The sequence below is a fragment of the Peromyscus leucopus genome, chromosome 8a (genome assembly GCF_004664715.2).
Source record: "Peromyscus leucopus breed LL Stock chromosome 8a, UCI_PerLeu_2.1, whole genome shotgun sequence".
Classification (NCBI taxonomy): Eukaryota; Metazoa; Chordata; class Mammalia; order Rodentia; family Cricetidae; genus Peromyscus; species Peromyscus leucopus.
Genome location: NC_051085.1, coordinates 20,488,095 through 20,502,550, shown reverse-complemented (window position 1 = coordinate 20,502,550; position 14,456 = coordinate 20,488,095). Strand labels below are relative to the sequence as shown.

General features: G+C 38.5%; 1 protein-coding gene across 10 annotated transcripts in view; it reads right to left on the bottom strand.

Annotated features, from left to right (window-relative positions):
• The window catches only part of Pkib (cAMP-dependent protein kinase inhibitor beta), a 97,206-nt gene that overhangs the window by 22,341 nt on the left and 60,409 nt on the right, over positions 1–14,456 (bottom strand). For 6 of the 10 annotated variants that reach the window (XM_037200491.1, XM_037200493.1, XM_037200494.1 and 3 more), the window contains one exon: positions 1,863–1,974. The exons of the other annotated variants lie outside the window; for them this stretch is intronic. In XM_037200491.1, the coding sequence (XP_037056386.1) occupies positions 1,863–1,947 (85 nt within the window). In that variant the 5' untranslated portion in view covers positions 1,948–1,974. The remainder of the gene's footprint in view (positions 1–1,862; positions 1,975–14,456) is intronic. 10 annotated transcript variants of the gene reach the window in all.

Sequence of the window (14,456 nt, the reverse complement as noted above, 5' to 3'; positions counted from 1 at the left end):
AGACATTTGACAATTGCAAGGGTTCATTGTATGTGTCAACTTGATGAGGCCACAGGGTGCTCTGATCGTGACATCCAGGCTAGGAGAGTGGTTTGTATGAGATTAATATCTAACATTGTGGACACATATAAAGCACATCGTCCTTCCTAGTATGTGCTGCCTTCACCCATCCCACTAAAGATGGAGTGAGGAAGAGCTCAATCTCTCTGCCTGTTTTTGACTTACAACATCAGTTTTCCTCTACCACTGAACTATAAGACCTGAACTAGAGCAACAGACATTCATCCTGGCCCTTAGACTTGAAATAAGACTGGAATAAACAGAAGTTTATTCAAGAGTTGGGGGAAGAGAGAGAGAGAGAGAGAGATAGAAGCAAAGAGGCAGCCTTCAGCACTCACCTTGATCTTTGTAAGCTTTTATTCTTCTGGGCTCATGAAAAATTATCTTTCTTATTTACCAACATAATTATCACTTAAAAGAGAGTTTTAGAAATATTTAATCCTGACATTAAACATATCATGTACTTGGTTTTCATATGTTTGGGTTTGCTTATTTGGTCATTAAGTTGTCAATAATTCTAGAAAACTTAGTTCTGGCTATAAATTTCAATTCTTGTGTATTCAAGTATTATCAAAGCTTCCCTTTCATCTGGTCATACATTTGCAGATATGTTCAAATATGTAAATGCATTGTTCTTTAATAGTTTTTATTTTAAATCACGGTTCTTCATTTTTTCCTTCATAGTCTTGACAGTCTTTTAACTCAAAATAATACCATTTACTTCCCCATTAAAATTTATTCTCTCTTCATACATTTTCAAATAATTCACGACCATCTATAGGACTCGTTCCTTCATGTGGCCTATGGCAAAAAAAATTAAAATTTTCTGTGCTCTCCTAACCTCTAATAAATTGGTGAGGGCCTTCATTAACTTAATAGCATGTTTCTCTTTTCACTCTTCTGCCATGGAGGAACCCTAGTTATGCCACCCTTAGTGCAGGGAGCAGGCACAATTTCTGCTTATCCCTAGGTAGCAGGCTTTAGCTCCTAGTTACCACAGCGAAAATCCTATCCTCTTTGGGAACTCATGGACAGGATACTCTCATTACTGTTCACAGCTCCTGGTCACCCACTCTACCCTCTCCAAGTCTTTGCGTGGTCTGCAGTGTTCTTGGCCTTGTCCTATGAACATATGTGATCCCACAACTTTTGTGGATCTCATCTGTCAACTGTTAAATGTGTTCAGCCACTGCCAGGTCTCTAGAGAGAGAATCTCTACCTCACCAATGGGCTGAATAGGAAGGAATGCAAATTACTGGTTTTGGGGACTACATAGCCTTCCAAACATTGATATCTAAAGAATATCTCATCATCACAAAGTAACTGCTGTGGGGTAACTGGTTCTGAGATATGGCAAAAGCTAAAAAAGAAACCTCTAATTGCTGGGGACTATGAGCTGTGGACTGTGTGGCAGCACGCTGTCTCTGTCGATCACTATTGTCTCTTTCCATACTATGATTCTCTTGTCTCCAAGATGATGTCAACATGGTATCAGGTTGAACTTGTCGGACAGGTGGTCACCGAGGCTTCCGTTTCTTACAGCAGTGAAAAGGGCAGTGCCTTGACCAAGTAGAAGTTCAGCCCTGCTTTCCAGGCTCCAATCTAGAGCTCTCTGGTCACTGTGACTATCCTGGGACTGCCATGGGCTACTTGAGGTTATAATACAGATATTGTTTATAATTATGAGTACAAGGGACAAGCCAAAGGACACCCTTAGTAAGGTCTGTGGAAAGGAAGGAGACCACCATCCTGCAGAGAATTAAGCATGGCATTCCTGGTGTCGTGCATGCAGGGGTAGTGACCTTGCTGGGCTTCTGGGCTGTCGCTTCCCTTGCTGCTGTCGTTTGTTTTCTTTTGACCCCCAAGGGCATCAAGGTTCACATCCATGGTGGCCCGTGGCCTGTGGCCCAGGTGCTGATGAAAACAAAAAGGGGACAGGGAGAGGGAGGAGCATTTGGCACTCAACCAAGCTTGGGATGCAAAACCCATTGCCAATATGCCCTGGGCTCCGCACCGTTGCCTAAAAGCACACCAAAAAGCTAATTCACAATCACAAGTCCAGAGACTTAGACTTTACTGGATGTGGACCTCTACCCAGGAAGATAAACTAGGAATCCCTGGAGGAAGGGGCAGCCATTTACAATGTAGGCTCACAAGTTCCTGAACCTTTCCCTATAACCACACCAAAAAAATCTGTGCCAAAGATGATTGTGTAGAGACAAAAGTTAAAGTATAAAACATTCTTGTTAGAAACCCAAAATATTGCCAGAGAGTTGTTTTCATTTTAAAAAGACGGTGAAGAAGAGAAAGGGGGGAGGGGTTACCTATGTAATAGGAAATGTGGGGCTGCTGTAGAAGGTGGTTTTAATTAGGTTTGAGAGTCCTATCTAGGCTTCTTTCCCTGCACCACATCACTGACAGTGCTTCTCTTGCAACACACATCTTAATCCACAGAGTTGGAGGGAAACATCCATGGCATCCTAAGGGACAAACCCTTGGCATCCTTGTGGCACCTGTGCAGGGGTGAATCCAAACCCAATGTCTTTAAACACATATGTCAACTATTACCATGAGGCAGACCTGAAAACTTGAAGATATTGATTTCAGGAAGAAACTTATAAATATGACAAAGGGGAAGAGGGCCCTCCCCCACCAGCTCTACTAAATATATCCAATGCACGGCCACCATGAAAAAAAAAAAAAAAAACCTTTAATGAGAAACATAAAGATTAAAAACCTAAATACAGAGAAAGGAAAACAGCAAAAAATAAATAAATAAATACCAGAGCAAAGCTGCACAAGCAAACCTAACTGGAACTTTAAAACTTACCTGAAAGAATTTGTAGATCAAAGGAAAAAGGGCTCTGATCTATTTTTGTGTCTCTATAATTTACTTCAAAATTTACAGTGATGCCCGCCGAAATGTACCAACCGGTAAATTACCACAGCTTTAAGTAAGTCTAAGGGGGATGGAAAGATGGCTCAGAGGTTAAGAGCACTGGCTGCTCTTCCAGAGAACATAGGTTTCATTCCCAGAACCCACAAGGCAGCTCACGGCTGTCTGTACTTTCGGTTCCAGGGGACCCAACACCGTCAGACAGATACATATGCAGGCAAACACTAATGCACATAAAACAAAAAAAAAATCATTTTATTCATGTGGTGGTGGTACAAGCCTTTGATCTCAGCACTTGGGAGGCAGAGGCAGGTGGATTTCTGATGTGAGGCCAGCCTGGTCTACAAAGTGAATTCTAGAACAGCCAGGGTTACACAGAGAAACCCTGTCCGGAAACAAAACAAAACAAAAATGAAGTCCTACTAGCAGGTAGATCTGAAGTGCTTACTAAATTTAAACATATTTGTTTCCTATAGTCTTAGAAGGATAAGTAAGCATAAAAGCAGAACAACTCATTATTGCCTTAGTCATCAGAACACACTTGCCTTAAAGTATCACATGGTAGGCATAGACATTCTGACCTAATGAAAATTAAGTCTTTGACACAAATTTGTTTGACAGAATGAGAAATCCTGATTCTCCCACCCCCATTCCATGTTAACATAATTAACACGCCTCATTTAATTTAAAATAGTGTCTTCAGGGATTCAAACTTACTATATAAGAACTGGTGGGTGAAGGAGCGATTATCCTGACTGATTCTCCATTTTAGCTCAATTGGATTTAATTTGGCCCGTTCTTAAATTTTGGAGAGGGGGACAAAGTATGATGTTCTGCAATGGGTTTCTACAATCTTTAACATATGGTCCTTTTCTATAAAGGCCCATATATCTAATAACCTCCTGATTAAAAGTGCTGATTTCATCCAATCAATAACTTCCAAATATTTTACTACTATTAATCTGACTAATATGATGAATTTAGCACACATTTGATCACAGCTGCTTTTGCTCACAAAGAGACATGACACATCTTAACTGGGCTACTTATGGCATCCACGGGCAGCAATGCTACTGCACACATTCCCTACAGAAAATTGCTTTAAAAAAAAAATATATATATATATATATATATACATATATATATAATTTCTTTTAATAAAGTCAGAAAAAAGCTTACAAAAGCAGGGTCATTGCCTCAGACATAGCAGAAGGCGGCTCTTTCGCCTCTATTAAATGCTTGAAATTGCTTGAATACCTAGTCCCCAGTCGGTAGGTCTGTTTGGGAAGGATTCAGAGGTATGGCCTTGTTGGTGGAGGTTTGCCACTGGGGTTGGGCTTTGAGACTCAAAATACTCATTCTCAATGTACACTTTCTGCTTCATGATTTGAGATCAAGCTGTGAGCTCTCAGCAGTTCTTGCCACTGTGTCTTTGCCTTACCATCATGGACTCTAAACTTCTGGAACCATAGGATCAATTAAGTACTTTCTTTCCTACGTTGTGTTGATTATGGAGCTTTATCAAAGCAATAGATAAGTAACTACATCAACATCTATTTTTTTTTCTCCTTTAGGTTCTAGAGGCAACGTACTCAGTTGGAAATCTTAATATTACTCAAATTTTGGTCCATTTGAAGAGGAATCCTGCCAAGCCAAACACTAAATAATCTGTATAAATTGTAAGTGATAAACAATTCTGCTAGTACCTACAGATACTTTGGTTGCTTCATCTCATACTCCCAGTCTCTGCATTGCCTATCATGATTATGAATTGGCCCTGGGATTCTAATTTTTAAAAAAATGCCTTTTCTTGGCCTCATACTATATTCCAGTAGAGTGGAAGACAGTGAAATTAGAATAGAGTCTTGGAATAGAACCTCAAAGAACTTGAACCTGTACTCAAAAGCATCCAGCAAGCCATTTACTTGGGTCATTAAAGTAGTACCCTCTTAGCTTGGCATGTCTACTGTGATCTTAGATGCAGAATGGAGTCACATCTGGGCATTTTGACAAATTCTCTCTCCTCTTCTTTACTCTCTCATTTGCCAGACACCATGACATTCATGAAGCCATCTACTTCTCAATGTTCTCAGCAACATGACAAATGTCTTGTGATAAAGTAAGTGAATACACTAGTAATATTTCTGTTACACATCTTTGTGGAGAGTTGTTTCTTTTGGTCTTCTAGCCAAAAAAATTCTAATAAAGGATAAAGCCAAGGGGAGGTTCAATGATTGCATTGCAGGCATCCATCCTAGCACTGGAAGCCCTGGCCATTGGCCCTACCTGAACATTTTTGCAAACTTGTAGACCATTCCCAAGAGTTTCTGCTTTAGGTCATGATGAACACTGGGAATTTCTTGCTTTACAGATATTCAAAGCACGGGTTGGATTAACACATTTCTCCTGGTAGGCTTACCCCACAACCTAACCCCAATAGGGTACTCCGTATCTGACTAGGAATCCTAGATAACAATAGCAGTCAGGGAAATCATGCAATGTAGAATACTCAGGCTGAGAGCTTGAAGAAGACATGTAGTGGGAATTCAACCTCCCATGAAGACAATAGTGATGATTAAACGTGGGGGACAGCCAGGGTAAGTAAGAAGTCCGGTGATCTTTCCAAAGAATTCTTATTTAAAACACAAATTGGTGGATTAAGTTAAGCAATGTCTTGTAAGTCAATCTTTTAAAAAGTCCCATATACATGTGTGTGTGTGTGTGTGTGTGTGTGTGTGTGTGTGTGTGTGTGTGTGAGGAGAGAGAGAGATTCATTCTATAAATTCTGTTCTCTCTAAAGAATTCTGACTAATGGAATCTTTTTTTCTGTTTATAATCAGTCTCTCTATTAGGCATATCAAGAATAGGCAAAGTAAGCTGGGCGGTGGTAGAACCTTTAATCCCAGCACTTGCTTTAATCCCAGCACTTGCTTTAATCCCAGCACTCGCACTCAGGAAGGAGAAGCAGGCAGATTTCTGTGAGTTTGAGGCCAGCCTGGTCTACAGAGCAAGCTCCAGGGCAGGCTCCAAAACTACACAGAGAAACCCTGTCTTAAAAAAACAAAACAAAACAAAAAAAGAACAAAGTCTAGCTCAATGTAGCTGCTGGGCCTTAGGCTCCAGGATTGAGTAGAAGCAGACTTATAGAAACATTGTGGTATAATTAAAATGTTGATATATTAATTAGGTTTATGTCTATATAAGTATATCCTTTTAAAAGTAGTAATATGCATTCACTGTGTTTAAATTTTACCTAAGGAAAAAATAAATACATTGGTTTTCAACAAATAAAAATTTATTTATTCACCATTAAAAAACAAAACAGAACAGAACAAAAAACAAATTGGAAAGTGACACTCCAGCCCTATTAAGTGTCATTCTCACCAAAGGCATTGATTAGTGTCTGGAGAAAATGAGTTCTACATCAGTGTCACACAAGTGGCCATTACTGGCTGGACAAAAGGCTGTGTAGTAAAGTTCATATTTTTTTTATTGCCATCTCAAAATATTTTGTCCTTTCTTTGTTAGGTGGGTGCTTTGCATCCAAGTAGAAATGCTTTTGCTCATTCCTAAAAGCCTTGGTGGTCATCTAGTTATAAACTGTTGTCCACTAGGTATAGTAGCATGTGTCTATAATCCCACAACTCAGGAGGCAGGTTCAGGAGAATTGCCATAAGTTTGAATCCTGCCTGGTCCATATAGTAAGTTCCAGGCCATTCAGGGTAACATAGTGAGACCTCATCTCAATACATAATGAAACAGAGCCAACCAATCAAGCAAACAACATCAAAACAAAACAAACCACCTTAAATTGATGTCAGGCATGAATAATGGCTTATCACCAAAGTTTAAGGCTGAACATCTGATATAATAATTTATAACTGGTCCAGCCATAATTTCCTTCACTACTCTTCCTATATATGAGGCTTCTGAGCCAGATATATGTCCTTATCAAAGCAACCAGGCACAGCTTCTCAAAACCCTGCATTAGCAGGTTTGTATTCTCTGCTGCCTGCATAATTGTTCCAGCAAACCAATTACATCCCTTCCTCAGCAGCCAGTGGCACCTGCATATCTTATACATAAAAACTTGCATGCACATAGCCCTGTAAATGTACAATGTTCTCCCCATGCCCACTCCCATCCCCATGCTGTCACTATATGTGACTGATGAATTACCCTCAGCTTTATGATTTCAGTGTCAGGTGGTGTTTGGCTTTTCCTATCAATGGGGTGAATAGATGAGGACACCCCGCATTACCAATACCACTTTTCCTTCTCCCTTGAAAAGGAACCTGAAGGATAGAAAGGGGAAAGGCATTGGGTTTACATACATCTTGTGTCTGCACCAACCCTTAGTGGGATGCGACTTACTCTATTCTGCACACTACAATCTACAGTTGTTTGAAGTGTAACCACAACACTGAGTTGAAGTAAATGTAGCTTCACCTTCTGGCCCAGCCTAGGATATGTAAAGCCTAATGTTTGTTTAAACCACTCTTATTGATGCTTGAATCCTATTGAATCATTTTTGGTGTCTCTACCACACGCCTCTGAGAGCCCGGAAACTCTGAGGTGGCCTTTAATCTCATCCACCTAGGAGTTTCTGTTCCCCATGACTTCTCTACCGTTCTAGGGCCACAGCACTCACGGAACTTCACTGCTGTACTAGAATCTTCCCTGGGAATTAAGCTGTAATTCTCTCTCTTGGGTTTGCTAATCTCATTAAAATTTCTATTGCTGCTTCTTCACTGCTCCAACCAAGAGGGCTGGAGACCTGGGGACCTCAGCAAATACTCCAGAGCCAAGTTCTCCTCATATCATGAGCTCTCCCACCAGCTAGTAAATGATTCATTTCCTTTCCCAGAAACATAAAACCTAACTCTCATGCCATTGTTTGTTTTTTCCTCCTCTAAGGTTTGTTCTCAGTTCTCCGGTCTCATCTCAGACGGTTGAAGTCAGGCTGCTGTCAGAAGTAATGTTGGCTCTCAAGACTGTGGCTCTTTGTCTCCACTTAACAAACATTAGAGACTCGGGAGATCTTTTGTTCTAAATTGTATGTCTCATTTTCAGCTAACAGTGTCCACACAAAACACTAAAGGAGGTTTGCCAAGTAAAGAAATCTCAGTTAATAATTAAATTGTTATCAGTCATACACATTTAGCAGCTCTTCTCAACTGAGCCTTTAACTAGGCAGTTGCTTTATATACATTTATAAGCTGTGTATTGCTTTATTGCATTATTTCATTTAATCATTACCACAAGTATCAGTGTGTGTGTGCATGAGAAAATGAAAAAAAAACTCATAATTGTGAGATGACTAAAATTGAATTTTCCAGATGTTACTAATCTTGCCCTATGTTTGCATTTAAATTTCTCATATGTTACTCCAGAATATGGGTTTTTAGTCATTTCATAAAGTCAATCCAGTTTCCATTGACTTTTATAAAATTGGATGATATTAGGATAAGATAGAAGTATCTTAATTTAGAAATAAGCCTCCTAAAAGTTACCTAGTACAGCCATTTGTCACATACATGAATCTCCTCAACCCAAATATTGTCCTTCTATGACCCAAAATACAATGGTATTTTTATTTTATTATATTGTGTGTGTGTGTGTGTGTGTGTGTGTGTGTGTGTGTGTGTGTGTGTGTAACTGTATGAGTATATGTGTGTGTTTGTGTGCCAGTGGTCATGAAACCCGAAAGAGGATTATAACCCTAGAATTATAGGTAGTTGTAAACTACCCAATGTGGATGCTGGGCACTGAGTTCAGGTCATTTGCAAGAACAGAAAGTCTCTTAACCACAGAGCCATCTCTGCAGCCGCGTTTCTATAATACTTCATACTCAAAACACTGTTCAAGCAACTCATCTGATTCAAAAACTTTTATTTGAATTTACTTTTAAAATCTGATTGATTCTTAAAAATGTAAATCATTGAACTGAAAAATAAGCATAATTTTGAAAGGAATGTGTGTTCTTTGTGCTTCTCATTAACTATTATACAGTTAATATATGGGAATACACACTTTCATACTCATTAAAATTCTTCCACAGAATAAATAGAAAACTCTTATAATTTATGGTATAAACTTCTATATAATTTAATCCGTGTTATGTCTGAGTGAGTTAATTTTGCCTTCCATCTCATTTTCCTTTCACGATCAGTAACAGAACTTGCTCATTAAAAACAGTATGAGGCCAATGTGAACTTTTGTTTTTATACAAACTTACGAGTTTTTCAAATATTATTTCAGAGTTTTCTTGATGTACTTCATCCTTATGACTTTTTTTTTATTAGAATACTCAAATAATTCACATCTTATGAAAAGACATTTTCTCTTGAAAAGGAGAGAAGGCACAAATAATGCAGTAAAGGAAACCACTGTTTGATGCTCTCACAGTAGCGGACACCTGGGGACTGCATGCCACCAGTCTGTTCTTTGGGTCATTTCTGTACAGTAAGGCAAATTCACGTGAGATGCTCTGCAAAGTCCTGCGCTTTCCTTTTGAAATGTGTAACTAAGATTTGAAGGCTTTCTCCTAACTACACATACCTCAGCCTAGATATCCTTTATTTTTAGCTGCTGAATGGTCAGCCATTCTGCTCCAGCCATCTGTCCTAACATTGACCTCATCGAATTTTCCAGGCTTTAGATACTTTTTTTATAGCTTGGCTAACAGAATCATTTCCCCTCCTGATGTCAGGCCGTGTAAATTAATGCCTCTTCTTTCTTATGTGCTGTTCTGCCACAAACTAGATTCTCACCTTTGCACTTGATTCAATTGTAGAAAGGAGAAGACAAATAAAATGAGGTCTCAGAAAATTACATCCCTCCTGTGCCAGCCCAGAGCCCAACAAACAGAATTTACCACAAATTAGCTCTCCCTGAGGTCTTTTTAAAATCTTCATATAAGAGCCAGGGGGAAATACAGGAGGGGGAAATGAACCAACATAGGAAACAAAACAAAACAAACACTATTTGCTGATAATTAATCTTATGCCAGAAGAATAAGGACAGTGTTTGCCTAATTTGTTTATGTATAACCATCAATGATGACAGCTCTTACCAATACAGAGTTCCAGCTACTCCCTAGAGCTTTTGATTTAGACTATCTGATATCATATATATTCTTAACTCTGTAGGTAATTAAGGTTAACAGGTTTGAGAACTGAATTAGAATAAAGCTTAACTCACTACATCTTTCTCACTACATCTTGTTACTTTCTTTTACACCTTTTCCCAGAATGCATTGATTAATTTGTTTCCATATCTAAGAGGATATGTCACTCACACAGCAGGTTATATATAATTGGTGGTTTTAATAAAGAGTAACAATCCACATACTCAGCCTTGGAGACCTACTAGTTCAATTTTAGACCTAAGTAAAATTTTCCTTATACTAAATTAAAAATTGAACTAAATTGAAAAATAAATTCTTGTTACCCTTGTTACAACAGAATATATGTCAGTGTCTTCCTCTGGGCTCTGCTACCTTTCATTTTCATAACAGATCATGAAGTTCACTGATGAATCACTTTAATATCATTGTCACTAAATATGATGTAGGGTATTCCCCCCCCCCCAGAGAGATATAGCTTCCTGGGAGGCAAGAACAAATATTTTCTATGCATCGACCGTGGACAGCAGGGGTTCAATGGAACACTCCAACTGAACTTCATAACCACTGACCTATTGTCACTCCTGTTTGAGAACTTGTCTTTATAGACAGGAAGTTTTTAGTGAATTTGATACAAGAATAAAATGTCTGTTGATACAAGCATTCTACATTTGTATTCTAGGCAGCTCGCATGAACCAAGAAAGACCCTCTAATCTATCCTACCACTCTGTTTACATTCAAACTCTTCACTGATAGCCTTTGGCATTTGATCAAGGATAATGAAGAACTTTGGAATAATAAAATTCTCCAATACCTGTCTTAAGTAAAATAATTGAACAAAATATCAAAACAACAACAAAACAAAGAAAGACACAAAATAAAAAATAACCACCTGATTCTGCAAGTGTCTTCAGTAAGAGTTGAGAAAGAGTTGCTCAAGGAGACAAGCTCATTTGACCTGAAGGGAGTTTGGTCATCCTGAATCTATTGACTGAAATCTCTTTGGTTCTCTCAGAGATGTAAAAGATGGAGTAAGAAAAAGGCAATATGGAAAAGATCTCATGTGTTTAACTAAAATCTGACAACTATTACTGGAGAGGTTTGCTTACCTGAGTCAAACAAATCAGAAGAAATATTTGGAAATGTGGTCAGTATTAACCAGCTTCAGAAAAGAATAAGTTTGAGAATAAATGTGTAAAAGAAGTGAAGAGAGACACTATGTGATCATTTTATACTATGTCAGGCATGCTATCACTAAAACGTGAAGTTCAATATCTGATTGATCCTTGTTCTATTTGTTCCCCCAATGTAATATTTTTATTGATTATTTTGGAATTTCACATAATATACCGCAATCACACACATTTTCCATTCCTCCCAGGTCCACCCCCAACCCTTGTGACCCCCGCCAACAAAAAAAGCAAGTCTAATTTGTGCAGCCCAGATAGTCACTGGAGCATGGTCAAATTCCCAGTGGCCAGCCCCTTAAAGAAACTTAAGCTTCAGTTTCCTTGGTCCTTTTTGTGTAATGCCCCTCAATGTTTGCATTGTCGGCAGGAATACCTACGTGCCTTGAGTTTTCATTTCTAGTAAATAAGTATCTGTGATCTCACTGATTCATTGTACTGGCTGGTCTTATGTCAACTTAACACACAAACTAGAGTTATCTGAGTGGATGGAACCTTACTTGAGAAAACACCTCCATAAGATTCAGCCTTAAGGAATTTTCTTAATTAGTGAATGATGGGGGAGGGCCCAGCTCATCGTGGGTGGTGCCATCCCTGTACTGGTAGTTCTGAGTTCTATAAGAAATCAAGCTGAGCAAGCCACAGGGAGCAAGCCAATAAGCAGCATTCCTCCATGGCCTCTGCATCAGCTCCTGCTCCAGGTTCTTTCCCTGCTTGAGTCCCTGTCCTGACTTCCTTTGGTGATGAACAACACTGTGGAAGAGTAAGCTGAATAAACCCTTTCCTCCCCAACTTCCCTTTTGGTGTTGTCATGGTGTCTCATTGCAGCAATAGGAACCCTAAGACACTCATGTTCCACAGACCTGCTTGACTCAACCTAAGCTTTCTAGCCACTAATTGGAAATAGGAGGATGCTAAGGAAGGACATAATGACTGAACATAGTCTAATTTATTTCTTAGCATTTGAAAATCAATTTGTTTTCACTTTAAGACCTATGGACTTGTAATAACTTTACCAGTTTAGAATTTGGAATTTGGTTATATGGGTAAAATTTACTAAAACTGTATCTTATTTGCATCAAAAGTATGAACTTAATCTAATATGTGCATGATGGCTTTTATTTGGCTTGAATGAAAAATGTTCTGGTACAAGTCCCTTGTCACCAGTCCACTATCCCTGAGGCTTTTAGTCCAAGAAGAGTTCAGTTTGAAATCCCCAGATAACACTGTGCCCTAGAAAACAAGGATTTCAGAAAACCTCAAATCCTCCCATTCTGGGGTCTGTAGAACTCTGACTCTATCCAAAGAGGGATGTTTTTTGGCAATTTCAGAAGCTCTAGTCCAGTATGTGGAAAAATGAAAAACAGCAGTAAAAGCTCAAATTTTTATTGTTTGTTTGTTTTTATATGCGTGCATGTGTTACATTCTTCAGCCAATTTTTAGGGGTCACAGAGAGAAAGCTGATTGCCTTCTGTCTCCTCATGTAGCATCTAAAGTCTAAAGTACTGTTGATTACCATGACTAAAATTCTAAGCTTGTTCCATAGTAAATTCTAGAAAACTTTATGCAACTTGACACAACGTGTATCTTAGATGTATTTTTAAAGCCAAGATTAACTAGTTATGGTAGGAATTAAGTATTTCTTTGTATCCATAGCATTTGTTCAACTGAGGCCAATTAAGATGGGCATTTTGCTTTTGAGTCTAAGATTCTTCTCTTTAATTTAATCCTTTCTAAAATTTACCTCCAGATCTATTTGCAAAACATGGTTAGGTTATTCATCTCCCTATTTCTTATATATACATAGTAATTATCACTATACATGGAATTTGTTTTTTTAGAAACTAACTTTTTTATTGCCTACATATATGTGTAATCTCCTCCTTAATACACTGGATTGTAATGTGACTGCATGATCCATTTCCTAGCTCTATCACAGTCTTTGACTGGGAACCAATAACTGCTTTTCCATAACACACTTTTTAGTGACCTGTGAAGGTGACCGGTTGATAGAGAAATTAACAAGTATGTTGCAGAATTTTGAAATGTTTAGAAATGTTCTAGTAGACTTATTTTAAGACTGAGATCCATATTTTACATAAGAAATTTGCATGTCCATCTCATCTGAATGATCACATACATAATCCACTTTCTTTTGTACAACTTAATGGAATTGATGTGATTAAATGTAGCCAGTGAGAACAGAATGAGATAACCCATCAGTAGTTTGTCATTTTCCAAGAATTTTGGACTTAGACTTTCAGTTATCAGCTAGTTAATGAGACCAAAATAAGCAGCCCTGGTTCCAAAGAGAAGGAGAAAATTGCTAGTTTAAGTGAGCATCCGGTTAATTTCAACATTCAGTTTTAAAATCAATGGACATGAGAGCCAAACTGGGTCCATAGATAAAATAGCAATCATTCCTTGTTAATTCTTTTTCATTCAAAAATAAAATCCCTTTTCAAACATCAGACTGCTTGAGGAGATGGTGGGATTCCAGTAGGGCAAGATATGATGAAATAACCTTGCCTGGGGAAGGTGGACAAACAACTAAATAAGAACAGATCCAACCAGTGAGAGAGACCCTTGCGAGTGGGCATGAACACCAAGTCCTTATAGTAATTACATCGCATTCAATTCTAGGTTTCCCACCTCTGCTCTACAGCTCTCTCCTGCTTCCCATAAAGTCAATTTTGCTGTACTTCAAGCTTAACCATCCCAGTCCTATCTCTACTCAGGGTGACAGAGGCAGAACCCCAAAATGATCCTAACTGGAAATGGACCAGAGAGGGCCACAGTAACATCAAGAAGCCTTAAAGACAGCAAGTAAGTAAGCAGAAAGAGGCACCAGGGCAGCAGATCCAAAAGTGGGACAAGAAGGATCTGAGAACAGATTCACTAGATCCTTCGGATTTGCAGAAATACTGAGTGAGGGCAGCACAGACGCCTCCTTGTGCAGTGACTACGGCAGAGGTATTGAGGCTCAGTGGCAAGATGACCTCTCAAGTCTTAAAAATAGACTTTGCATTTAGAAAATTTAAATGAGAAAATATGTAACAGATGAAAAAATCACTTATAAATACTTAAAGATATCCTTGTCTTTATAACAAAAACCTGAATATATTTGGAAAAATGGTCACATATAAAACATGAGATAGTATTTATTTAGAAACGCGAATGTGGCTT